Source organism: Myxine glutinosa, chromosome 1, assembly GCF_964187855.1.
Source record: "Myxine glutinosa chromosome 1, kmMyxGlut1.1, whole genome shotgun sequence".
NCBI lineage: Eukaryota > Metazoa > Chordata > Myxini > Myxiniformes > Myxinidae > Myxine > Myxine glutinosa.
The window spans coordinates 246,552,260-246,564,964 of NC_136261.1; the positions used below are offsets into that span (position 1 = coordinate 246,552,260).

Here is a 12,705-nt window from a genome sequence, read left to right on the forward strand (position 1 = left end):
AGGTCTATACGTACCGTTTTGTTGGAAGAGCCATAACGCCAATGCTTTCGATATTTAATGGTCATTTTAACAATCAGTTTGTTTGTGTTTCCCACTGAATGAAAAACGTTGAGGTAGAGCATGGCAATTGTAATATATGACAGGTTCGACGATATGTTCGGCCTGAACTCCGGAATCAAAATGCCGGAGTGTGGAGTCAGCCGTTGTACGCCGTAATGACATCAGACGTAATCACATCACCCTCTCATATGACCATATCCTCAGCTCTGATTGGTATACGTTTGAGGGGACATACATACATACATACATACATACATACATACATACATACACACATATGGACAAACTCTGTTCTCGTCGGCTTTGCCCCATTACCCATTACATGGGCTACACCATTAAAAATGAAATGTAGGTTGCTCCAAAGGCCTATTCTTTGCCTTTACAAGGGTTTTTGAATTTCCACACTATTTCAGATGTGATAGTCAGATTAACATTATTTTGGGGTCAGTAGGTTAAATGCAGAAGAGGCTTGGAGTTGAGAACATTACCTTCTGCACTTTTCTCTTATTTGGTTTGTCAGTTTAAGAGGTCCAACAATTGTATACACGTGTACACATTAGGATTAGATTTGAGCCATTTACTTGTTCATTCGCATTTGTGATCAATGATTGTTTTTTATAGTGTTGGAGTTAATGTTAGAAACGTTTCTTGTTTGCAGTTTCCTGAGGGGAATAGATTGCCAACATGTGGCTCGTAATGGAACCCTTTCTTCTTGCTGTTTAGGCTGGAGTACTCCCAAGACGGTGATCTAGACCCCATCCTATTCCTAATCTTCATCAATGATCTCACTGACTCTGGAAAATCTGCTTTATCTCTTTGCTGATGACTCTACTCTACCGTGTCATCCCTTATCCTTCTGACAGGCAGCAGCCTTTTCATTCTCCTCAGACCTCGACAAAATCACAAACTGGTCAAACACTTGGAATACGTCTTTTAATCCTGACAAATCCCACTCTCTCTCTCTCTCTCTCTCTCTCTCTCTCTCTCTCTCTCTCTCTCTCTCTCTCCCTCTCTCTCTCTCTCTCTCTCTCTCTGAAAGGACCGTTCTGCAAACCCTCCCATCTACTTTCTCAACAACTGTTTCAGAGGTTGTCACAAAAACTATTGGGTCTTGCTCTCAGCCATGATCTCTCTTGGGCAAGCCACATTTCAAAGTTTGCTTCCAAAAGCCTCCAAAGATTCCGACTGGGCATTCTCATCGTAATCCTCCCATTGCATACCTGAGCTACTATCCACGTACAAGTCTTTTGGCCGCAGCTTTATGGAGTACTACTCCCCTCTCTGGGCTGGCTCCCCCTACCTCACATCTTGCTCAGCTTTATGCTGTGGAAACCAAGATCTTCCAGATCATTGGAATCTCTAGTGATGACGTTTAGTCTATGGGGCTATCACTTCGCCATTGTTGACAGGGTTCTAGTCTGTCTTCTTGCGCCTCATTTCAGGTCCCGCATCCCCTGCACTCTCCGTGCTCTACCTCCTATCACTCCCCACCCCCCCCCCCCCCCAAGTATCTGCTGAATTCACGCGGTCCACAAGCAACACCCTCTTAATGAAACTGCCTAAATCCAGAAGCACTGCTCACCTCCACTAATTAATGCCTCTTTGTTTCCTGCCTCTGGAACAAACTCCCTCACTCTCTTCAATCCCACTCCTCCCTCCAGGTCTTTAAAACAGCTGTTCACCACCATCTCTTATCTTCTCCCATCCAAAACCTTGATATTTTGTACCCCCGTTAATACACCCCAAATCCACATCTTTCAATCCCCGACTTCATTCCTGAAATTCCTTGTAGTGTCAATTTGTTTTGTACCTTGTACCCCTCCACTCCCTCCCCCCCAACCCCCCAGCCCTCTCCCATCGAACAGATCGCCCGATGTCCCTGTTCTCTATTGTTGTGCTTTTTTGCTTCCCTCTCACTCCCCATCTTGTTTCCCCCCTCCCTTTGTTGTTTTACGTGTCCGTTTATGTTTTTTGTGTTTTTTGTGGTAATGTGTTTGATTTGGTAGCTCTTAAACAAGCCTCGGTCTTTGTATACAAAAACAAAAAAAAACATGCTGACGAGGACGAGCTGTTCCTAATCCACCATGGTATCCCATCAGGAAGGAGGCCGATTGGCGACGACTTTGTTTTCCTGCACGACAATAATCCCAAACATACTGCAAGTGGAAATAAAACCTATTTACAAAATATCAATCCCGGTGTTCAATGTGTTCAATATGTTCAATCCCGGTGTGTACCCCGGTTTAGAATAGGTACACCGTATCCCTGCGCATCGTAAGAGGCGACTAAGGGTTGGCGTCAGGAAGGGCATCCGGCCATAAAAACATTGCCTCAAACAGGGAACCATGATTGTCATGGGGCCCGCAAGGCTGACCCTCGCTCTAGCGGGGAAAATGGCCTTAAAACGATCACTCACACACTCACACACTCACAAAGAAAAGCAGAATCAGGAACTCTACAGCTATTACAATGGCCACCCAAAGTCTTGACCGTAACATCATATATGCTGTCGGGCATTATTTGACAGGAAGAAAATGAAAAACCAAAATCCAAAGATGAATTGTGGGATACATTTCAGAATGCATGGAACAACCTCCCAATGGAATTTCTCCAGAAATTTCAGGAAAGCATTCCAAAATGGATATCTACTGTTTTGCATGAAAAGCTGGTTCTCATGGCAGAGTTTGGGGAACATCAAATGGTGTAAAATGCAATTAGCTTTTGTTTCCTTAGTAAAACATGATCATTATAAAACCTTTTATCAAAATATGCCAGTGACTAAAAATGTTTATTTTCAAGGTGGCCTAAGACTTTGGCCCAGTACTGTATATCGTCATGGTTGTTAAAATATCAAAATCTGTGATGTTTACTTTGAGTTTTCTGGTAATTGCATTGTAAGTGAAGATAAATGCTGAATTGGTGGAAAATGGGAAATAGTTTTCCCTTTTTTATGCCTCCACCCCCGAAGGTGGCCGGAGGCATTATCTTTTCGGGCTGTCTTTCAGTCCTGGATGGGCTAAACCCCGTTATTCTCAGCACCCACATGTCTGATTGAGACGAAACTTTCATGGTAGGAGCAACATCCATGTAGAATGCTATGATAATTGTGACATCATTGGTCACGTGGTATGGCAGATATCTTGGATTAAATACAAATAATTAAAAAATGTATTTCTCAGAAACCGCTGAATGGAAAAAATTGAAACTTGCCACATAAAAAACATCTTCTCCCAAACCACCAAAGCGATCGACTCAACTTTACATGTGTCATCGACTAGGCATGTTGATTAAAAGTTGATCACGAAAATGCCATCGGTCACATGGTGTGGCAGCCATATTGGATTGAAGGAAAATATTAAATAATTATATCCCAGAAACCGCTTACCCTATCGATGTGAAACTTTAGAAATGTCATCTAACACCATTGCTGCATACAGTTTGAAAATGATGACATCATACGTCATGTAATTTGGCAGCCATCTTGGATAGAAAAACGAACCTATCTGATCAACACAAAACTTCACAAACGTGATCTCCTACCCATACATATGCAGAGTATACATTTTTTAAGGCCATATGTCATGTGGTATGGCAGCCATATTAGCTTGAAATCCGATATTTTAGAAAAAATCCCTTCTCTGAAACTGCTTCACTGATCGATGTGAAACCTGTCATGGCTGGAGAAAATGTGATACTTTAAAACAGCTGAAGGGATTTAAATCAAACTTGTTTATTTTTAGGACATCGAGCGAGGGCATCTACCCATGATCATGGGCAGGGACTACGCAGAGGCATATTGGCGACAGTCGCATTGCTCTAGTTTTCCTATATTTCTGGGCTTTTAACCTTTGACTCACCCTGTTTATACGTTTATATTTGGATTATCACATTACTGTTCAATGATTCAGGTTTAATGATCCATTCATCTGACGGGGTTAATGATTTTGATTTTTTTACTTTTCTTCATTATTTTACTTTTGAAGGGAGAAGGATAAAGACTTAGCAGTTGATGTACAATAGTGTAGCAGCATAGCAAACCTGTTGTGCATTTTGTGATACAAGCACCAAATTTGGCACAAATGTACATTAATATGTTGCGAACATTTTCAGATATTGGGCCACTTGAAATTCCGTAATTTTTTTTTTCAAATTTTTTCAAATTTCGTAATTTCAAATTTTTCGGGTGACACCGTCACAATTTCGGTCTTCGAGGCCGGCCGATATAGTGGGGCGGCTTAGCCCAAATATTCAAAAGAATTGTGCATTTTGTGATACAAGCACCAAATTTGGCACAAATGTACATTAATATGTTGCAAACATTGTGTGGTCAGCAATGAAGACGAGAGTCTGAATTACATGTATGCAAAAGACCTTGTGAACCAGTGAAGCAAATACACGGGTAAGCATGAATTAAATCTAGGGCATGATATAATTTCCATGATGTTTACCTCTACACTCAATGGTGGAAGGAGGTAATGTTTTGATCCCAGCTTGTCTGTATGTCTGTTTGTCTGTTAGTCCACAAAATTCCAGACAAAGCTTGTAGTAGTGGTAGTTGTAGTGGTAGTGGTGATAACAGAAATTGTTATATAGAACTGAACTTATATTATTATTATATGCAGAAAATAACCATTTCTATATGCCCTGCAGTGGACAGGTTAATTGGTTTATGCACTGAAGGGGTCACCCTGGTGTGCACTGCTGTGTTCTGCCTCACTGAGTTGTTCAGGTATGATGTACTCAGCACAAGCTTCCGGTCGGCCCGGAGGTGGGGGTGCGGGGCCTGTCACGGAACGTCAAAACAAACGGCCTGCCGGGGCCGCCCAAAAGTCGGGCGTGAGGGGCGCGTCCACTAATGGAACGCCTCTCGCTTCCCAGATCGAGGGCCACGTGGTCAGGAGAACCACGTCCCTTCCGGTCACACTTTGCCTATCGGCCGGCCTCGAAGACCGAAATTGTGACGGTGTCACCCGAAAAATTTGAAATTACGAAATTTGAAAAAATTTGAAAAAAAAAATTACGGAATTTCAAGTGGCCCAATATCTGAAAATGTTCGCAACATATTAATGTACATTTGTGCCAAATTTGGTGCTTGTATCACAAAATGCACAATTCTTTTGAATATTTGGGCTAAGCCGCCCCACTACAATCATGTCAGAGTTTGAGGAATATTTTCTATATATGGAAGTATGTCAAATATTTGTATTCAACTATGAGGTGAAATTCACAAATCTGTGATATTGAATGGCTTTTAATTCACTTGCAGTTATCGAAAACAATTTACTAATTCAATTAAAAAGTGTTATGGAAAAATGTTGGTGGGTTGGCATTAAACCAAGACCCTATAATAATACGAAAAGTTTCTTGGCCAGACCTTTTTCTTCGAGTTTAACCTTCACAGGCCCTTCTATATGTTGGCTATCTACAAGGAAAGTGTGAGAGTGAGAACAGAAGTAATTTGGCAACGTTCCTCTTCAATTGTGGAAGGTTATAAAATGAAGAGGGTGAGTTGTCTAATTCGATATTACAAACATCGAATGTACAAAAATTGAGTACCAGTTCACTGGTAATTCCCTGTTTGTCGTTAAAAGCGGCAAAAAGGGTTGGCGTCAGGAAGGGCATCCGGCCGTAAAACATTGCTTCAAAAAGGGGACCAAAAAACAACAACAACCACGGTTCCCGAAAAAGGCCAACCCCTGCTTTGCGGGGAAAAATGGCCTCTAAAGGTGGTTATATTTATATTTTTTTATAAACATCATTCGGCTGAGTGGTGTTTGAAGCACTAGTTCATTCAGCTGTTCTCTTCCAACTCTCCCTGCTTTGCTTTAATGTGCAGTCCTGTTTGTTTTTTTTTAGCTCACCTGGAACGTAGGTAGTTCGTCGGGAGCTTATCGATTCTCCTGCATTTTATTCTACTGCTTTGTTTGACCATCCCATGGTCCATGCCATATTTTGAGGGGTTCATGGCAGTTTGGTCATTATTTGGTGGTACTGTCACATCACACCAAAGTTTGAATTCCTCGGTTCCAAATGGATTTTTTTTTTCTTGAAAGGAAATCTGTTTGTGCATCATTCTATTTTGAGGCCATTTTGCTTTAAGCATATTATTTAGATTTTTTAAGTGCATTTGATTTAAATATGCTGTATTGTATGGAGCTAGCAGAGCGTGTTGCATCACAGAGCATGCAGTTCTGTACACATTTTAAACAAGTTTTCTTTTCTGGGGTACATTTATAAATGTTGAAGATTCCATGGTTTATTTTGTATAGAAATAGATCTTCAGTTTATTGCAGTAAAATTCTAAATTGTGTGTCATATATGGTTTGACAGCATTGGCTCATTAGGATCCTTCCTGGTTTATAACTACCAGTGCAGTGCTAATATGCTCCCCAATTGGGCTCCAACGGGAGATCAAGGCAAAATCAGAATTATCAATACAATTCTGAAACCTAATGCAATAAATAAGGTTCGCTGCTTGAATATATTGTTGTGTGTCTACCCTGTAGTGCACACCGCAGGGTGACACGGATGACCAAATGAGCTTTAACTCCAAGGTGCTCAATCCAATGGCGGACCTTCGTTATACGCTTGGGGGTAAGAGTGGAGGAGGGAACAGCCATGAGCACTTACCTTCACGGGTCCACCGGCCGTCTTCACACCTGTGACAATTAACAAAAGCCGACACGGAATTAAAATGTACAAAAATACCAGCTTTATTCAAGAAAACGCCGGTAACAGAACAAAACACAGCAAAATAAGATTCTTAAATGGGACATCCCCATACAGACTTGAATACACACAAAGGGAAAAATAAAGGTGAAAATAAATGCTTGTTATTTTTGTGGGCACTTAGCTCCGAGCTGCTCTTGAACCTCGTCAGGAGTTGTCCAGGCCTCGAGCGTGCAATGCAGACACGGCACTGGCCTTGGCGGGAAAAAGGCCTTGCGCACCCTCGTTGACTCAGCCACGCCCGTCCTCCCGATTGTCCAGACTTCCAATGTCCCTGGCGCAAGAGCGCTACAAAATGTTCACATGCTCGTCAATGAATCCCCCTCACGCAGGAGCGCTATAAACCCCGACCGTTTGCCGTGAAATCCCGAAGCAGAGCGAGAAACGAAATCGTCGCCGCATGTCCCGGTACATGATCTGCTAATATCTCTTTTCTGCATGTGATTTATGCATAATGTCCACTGACCCTTGAATTGGTACAGGGGGTGGGGAAATGGAACTACCCAACTGATCTACAATATTTCTTTGTATTACTTGAATGGTGGTCAAAATTGGACAATTTAATCATTTCTTTGCTTTTTATCATATAATTTGAGACTTGAAAATTTTACACAGGATTTCCTTCTGCAAAATTCTGACTATTTTGGACCCTTGTTTTTATTCATTGGACAAGGTTGTTGCTTATAACGGGTCCATTCCGTTACCCAAATACATAGAGTAAAAGTGTTTGTTCTCTGTGCATTGCAGTTTACCTATTGCTTGGTGTCGCAACCATGATCTTCATTCTGGAAATCTCTTCGAGGCTTCACTTTGCACAACGCATTGCTGCATTCTTCATGCCCAAAATGCTTCTGAGTGAGGAGGAAAGGCCCATCCTTACCTCAAGCAGGACTCCAACCAGTTGTAAAGGCTCTGATGCTTCAGCTTCCATCTACCAAAGCACAGCCACAATAGATGGAAGATGATCTCAATCTAAAAACAAGCAGCGGTTGTTGATGCTTGAGGCTTTCTTGAAGGAATTTTGAAGGCAAAATTGTATTTTCAATAACTAAGAAGTATGTAAAGTACAAACCAAAAAAAAAAAAACTCTGTTCAAAGTTTTTTATTTTTTTAATTTATTATTTCGTTTGGGAGAGGCATTCCAATGCTTATCTACTTGAATAACTGGATTTAAATGATAATAGTTATGTTTTTGGCTCCCTTTTCTTTTTCACGAGTGATCCAGGATGAGGTGGTTTGAAAAACATTTAGGCCAAGCTGTCTTAAAATATTTCCTGTTGCTCAGATGGAGTGATCAGTCCAGGATTGGTTGTAGCCTCAACATTTCTCAATTTGCCATACATGCACCTTGGCTCTCTCAGAATTAAAGCCTATTATTATTTATTATTTATAATACTATCATCATCATGGCTATTGAGCAATAGAGTTCAAAACATCTTTACTAGTGAACGAACAATCTTTGTGGCATCAGGTGGTGCCATGCCATGATGATTTTAACAGCATGTCTATAATTTGTATTGGTAAAAGGAGCATAATACACCACTTGTGCTAATTTCTAAAGCTATGAGAAATGTCACCCCCCTCCCCCCACCACCAACCTCCCTTTCCCCTCTTATTTGGGTGTGTTGCTGGATTTTCTCGTTTGCTGTGAATAAAAGGTTTTCTTCCTTTTTTCTTTTTTTTCCCCCCCAAATTTTACCTCTGCCACTAGGTGGATGGAGGTTATGTTTTCATCCCTGTCTGTTTGTCCGTGAACAGATATCTCAAAGTTAATGGTGCATTCGGATGAAACGTGGTGGACAGGTTGGGTGTGTGACCAGGAAGAATTGAGATTTTCGTGAAGGTCTGGATTCCGATCCGGATAGTATAATATTTAATTGATTCTTCACCATTGTGAGATGGGGCCAAAACCAACATATAGAAGGATATCTCAAAAAGTTATGGACGGATTTAGACAAAACTTGGTGGACAGGTTGGGTGTGTGACGAGGAAGAATCGATTCAATTTTGGTGAAGATCCGGATCCGGCTAGTAGAATTTTAAAAGTGATTCTTCACTATTGTGAGATAGGGCCAAAAACTATACATAGCAGGATATCTCAAAAAGTTGTGGACGAGTTATGACAAAACTGAGTTGGTTAGGTGACAAGAACATGCCGATTAGATTTTTCTCGTCCGGATCCAAATCCGGCCTTTCGGTGAGGTACAAAAAGGAAATTTCAGTCAGGTCAGCCTGACAGGTATGCGCTTTACCAAGTGCCCTTCTAGTTTCATTTTTTAAAATTTATATATACCATAACCATGGAGGATAGAAAATGTCACTGCAGTTCACAATAAGGACAATAATAACGGCATTTTAAAATTCCATTGGTTATGTTCCTTTATCCACAAGTAGAAAGTAATTATGTTACCATTTTTATTTTATATTTTTAATTTTTTTTTCTTTCTTTCAACATTAATTTATTGATTAATTTGCTTCTTTTGATGCCGATCGAATAGAGACCTTCAATCTATCAATAGAGACGATTAAGGGAATTTTCTCTGGCTTCAACTTTAGCATTCAAAGAGTAGCTTTAGCACTCTTTACCTTGTAGAGTGGATTTCTTTATTGGAATTTGTCTTCACAAGCAAGTTCTGAAATAGTTATTATCTGATGAAGTTCTAGATGGTGAAGGGTAGGCAGGGACAGAAATACAAGTTTGTGTGGCAAGGGTGCCAGGAGGGCGTGAATGGTGTTGGTGAGGAGTTTGTAGACAGTGTGGTGAGTGTGACTAGAGTGAGTGATAGGTTGATGATGGTGAAAATGATGATTGGAAAGCTCTTGGTGAACGTCATCTCGGGATATGCTCCGCAGGTTGGTCGGAGCGATGAAGAGAAGGACCAGTTCTAGTGTGCGATAGAGAAGCTGAAGGAAAACGTGAAAGATGAGGAAATTGTTGTGGTAGGAGGAGACCTAAATGGTCATGTGGGAAGGAGTATGGTGGTTTTGAGGGAGTTCATGGGGGTTACGGATATGGTGTGAGAAATGGAGAAGGTGAAAGGATTTTGGAGTTTGCTGATGGAGCTGATTTGTTTTTTTTTTAATACTCATTTCCAGAAAGAGGATAATAATCTTGTTACATACACGTCAGGTGGGTCGACGACAACCGTTGACTACCTGATGGTGCGTAGGCGAGATAGGGGGCACCTCCGGGACACAAAGGTGATCCCGGGGGAGGAGAATGTTTCACAGCACCACTTGGTTATCTGCGACATAAGGGTGAAAGGTGCGAGGAGAGCTCGGCGGGTGAAGTACCAACCGAGAATGAAGGTGTGGAGGTTGAAAGAGGTGACAGTAAGGGAGGCATTAAAAGAGGCTGAGTAGGGTAGAGGATGATGTGGCTGAGCTTGAAAGTGGTTGGATGTCAATGAAAGATAGTCTGTTGGGAGCCGTTGGTGAGGTACGTGGATGGACAAAACGACCACCGAGGGACTCGGAAACACAGTGGTGTGATGATGAAGTTGGAAAGAGGATTGACGAGAAGAGGAGGAAGTTCAAGGAGTGGCAGAAGGCGAAGGGTACGAGAGCAGAAAAAGCAGAGCATGAAAGTTATAAGGCAGCCAAGACGGCTGCAAAGAAAGAGGTAGCAAAGGCGCAGGAGGCATGTCGGAAAATGTTCGGAGAACGCTTGGATTCGGAAGAGGGTCAGAGAGCGGTATTCAGGATTGCAAAGCAGATAGTGAAAGAGAGGTGTAATGTGATGGGGGTGAGTTGCATGAAGGATGAAGTGGGCCAAATCGTTGTGGACCCAGATGGAATTAAAGGAAGATGGAAAAGATATATGGAAATGCTGTTGAATACAGAAAATGAATGAGATGGCAACATCGAGAGTAACCCAGTTTTAGGACCGGCAGAGAAGATAACTGAGAAGGAAGTTGAGGAAGCGATAAAAGCAATGAAGAGTAGAAAAGCGGGAGGGCCGACCGGAGTTGTGGGAGATATGTTGAAGGCAGCAGGAAGTTTGGAGTGTGAAGAGAATGACAGATATCTGTAATCTGGTGGTGAAAGAGGGCCGCATTCCAGTGCATTGGGAACTGAGTACCCTCATCCCTCTATACAAGGGGAAAGGTGACCCTCTGGACTGTGGCTCGTATCGAGCGATAAAGTTATTGGAGCATGGAATGAAGGTATTGGAAAGGGTGTTGGAGAGGAGGATAAGGAAGAAGGTGAAGATCGACAAAATTCAGTTTGGATTTATGCCAGGAAGAGGAATGACAGACGCGCTCTTTATTGTGAGGCAGTTGCAGGAGAAGTACATGGAGAAGAGGAAGAAGTTGTTTCTTGGGTTTGTTGATCTGGAGAAAGCATTCAATAGGGTTCCACGTGAACTATTGACATGGGCATTGAGGAAGTTAGGAGTGGAGGAATGGTTGATCAGAGTAGTGATGGCAATGTACAAAAGAGCGCGCACAGCTGTAAGGACGAAGGACGGGAACAGTGGTGAGTTTGAGGTGAAGGTGGGAGTGCATCAGGGGTCGGTACTAAGTCCACTACTATTTGTAGCTGTGATGGAGGTGCTGGCTCAGAATGTAAAGGAGGGTTTACCGTGGGAGGTGTTGATTGCGGAAAGTATGGATGGACTAAAGGAAAAGATGAACAAGTGGAAGGAATGTATGGAGACAAAAGGTCTGAAGGTGAATATCGGAAAGACGAAGGTGATGGCAAGTGGTAAAGCATGTGGTGAGGTGGAAAGAACTGGGAAGTGGCCATGTGCTGTGTGCAGGAAGGGTGTCGGCGTGAACTCCATTCAATGTACAATGTGCGCTGAGTGGGTTCATCAAAAATGTAGTGGTCTGAGAGGGTCAGTAACCAGTGTGGCAGCTACATTCAAATGTAAGTTGTGCACAGAGGGAGCTGCAGATGGAGGAAATGTTGAGTTGGATCTTGGAGACGGCGTGAAGCTGGAAGGTGTGAAAACATTTTGCTACCTCGGAGACATGCTGAATGGAGAAGGTGGATCAGACTCTGCAACGGTTGCCGGAGTGAGATGTGCATGGAAGAAGTTTCGGGAACTGAGTGGCGTGCTGATGAGGAGGGGACTGTCGTTGAAGCTGAAGGGAAAGGTGTATGTTGCATGTGTGAGAAGTGTCCTTAAATGTGTGTCTGCATGTGTGAGAAGTGTCCCCAATATCCTTAAAGAACAAAAGACCCTGAAGACCCTTAAAGACCCTGAAAACCCATAAACACCTCGAAGGCCCAAAATACCTCAAAGACCCAAAAAGACCCTGAAGACTGTTAAATACCTAGAAGACCCAAACACCCCAAAGACCCTTAAATACCCCAAAGACCCTTAAATACCCTGAAGACCCAAAGGACCCAAATGACCCAGAGGACTTAAAAGACTGACAAGACCCTGAAAACCCAAAATACCCCAAAGACACCAAGACCCTTAAAGACCACAAAAACCCAAAAGACCCTTAAAAATTCCCCAAGACCCAAAATACCCCAAGTCCCTTAAAGACACAAAAGACCACAAAGACCCAAAATACTCCAAAGACCTAAAATACCCCAAATACCTTTAAATACCCTGAAGATCTAAAATACCCTGAAGATGGAAAAGAGCCCGAAGACCCAAAATATCCCGGTTACTGAAAGGATTGAAAAGACCCCAAGACCCAAAATATCCAAAATACTCTGAAAGACCAAGAAGACCAAAAAGACCAAAAAGACCCCAAGACACAAATATCCAAAATACCCTTAAAGACCAAGAAGACCCCAAAAAACCCCAAGACCCAAACAATCCAAAAGACTCTGGAGCCCCTTAAAGACCCTGAGGACCCAGTGGACCCCAGGTTACCCCGAAGACCCTTAAATACGCCAAATATCCAGATTAAAAAAACAAAAAAAAAAACACCTTTAGAGGCCATTTTTCCCCACA

At 42.3% G+C, this 12,705-nt stretch overlaps 1 protein-coding gene across 3 annotated transcripts in view; it reads left to right on the forward strand.

The window, feature by feature from the left end:
- The window catches only part of LOC137435905 (potassium channel subfamily K member 1-like), a 45,302-nt gene extending 36,843 nt beyond the window's left edge, over positions 1-8,459 (forward strand). For all 3 annotated transcript variants that reach the window (XM_068129779.2, XM_068129778.2, XM_068129780.2), the window contains one exon: positions 7,537-8,459. In XM_068129779.2, the coding sequence (XP_067985880.2) occupies positions 7,537-7,754 (218 nt within the window). In that variant the 3' untranslated portion in view covers positions 7,755-8,459. The remainder of the gene's footprint in view (positions 1-7,536) is intronic.
- The last annotated feature ends 4,246 nt before the right edge of the window (positions 8,460-12,705 follow it).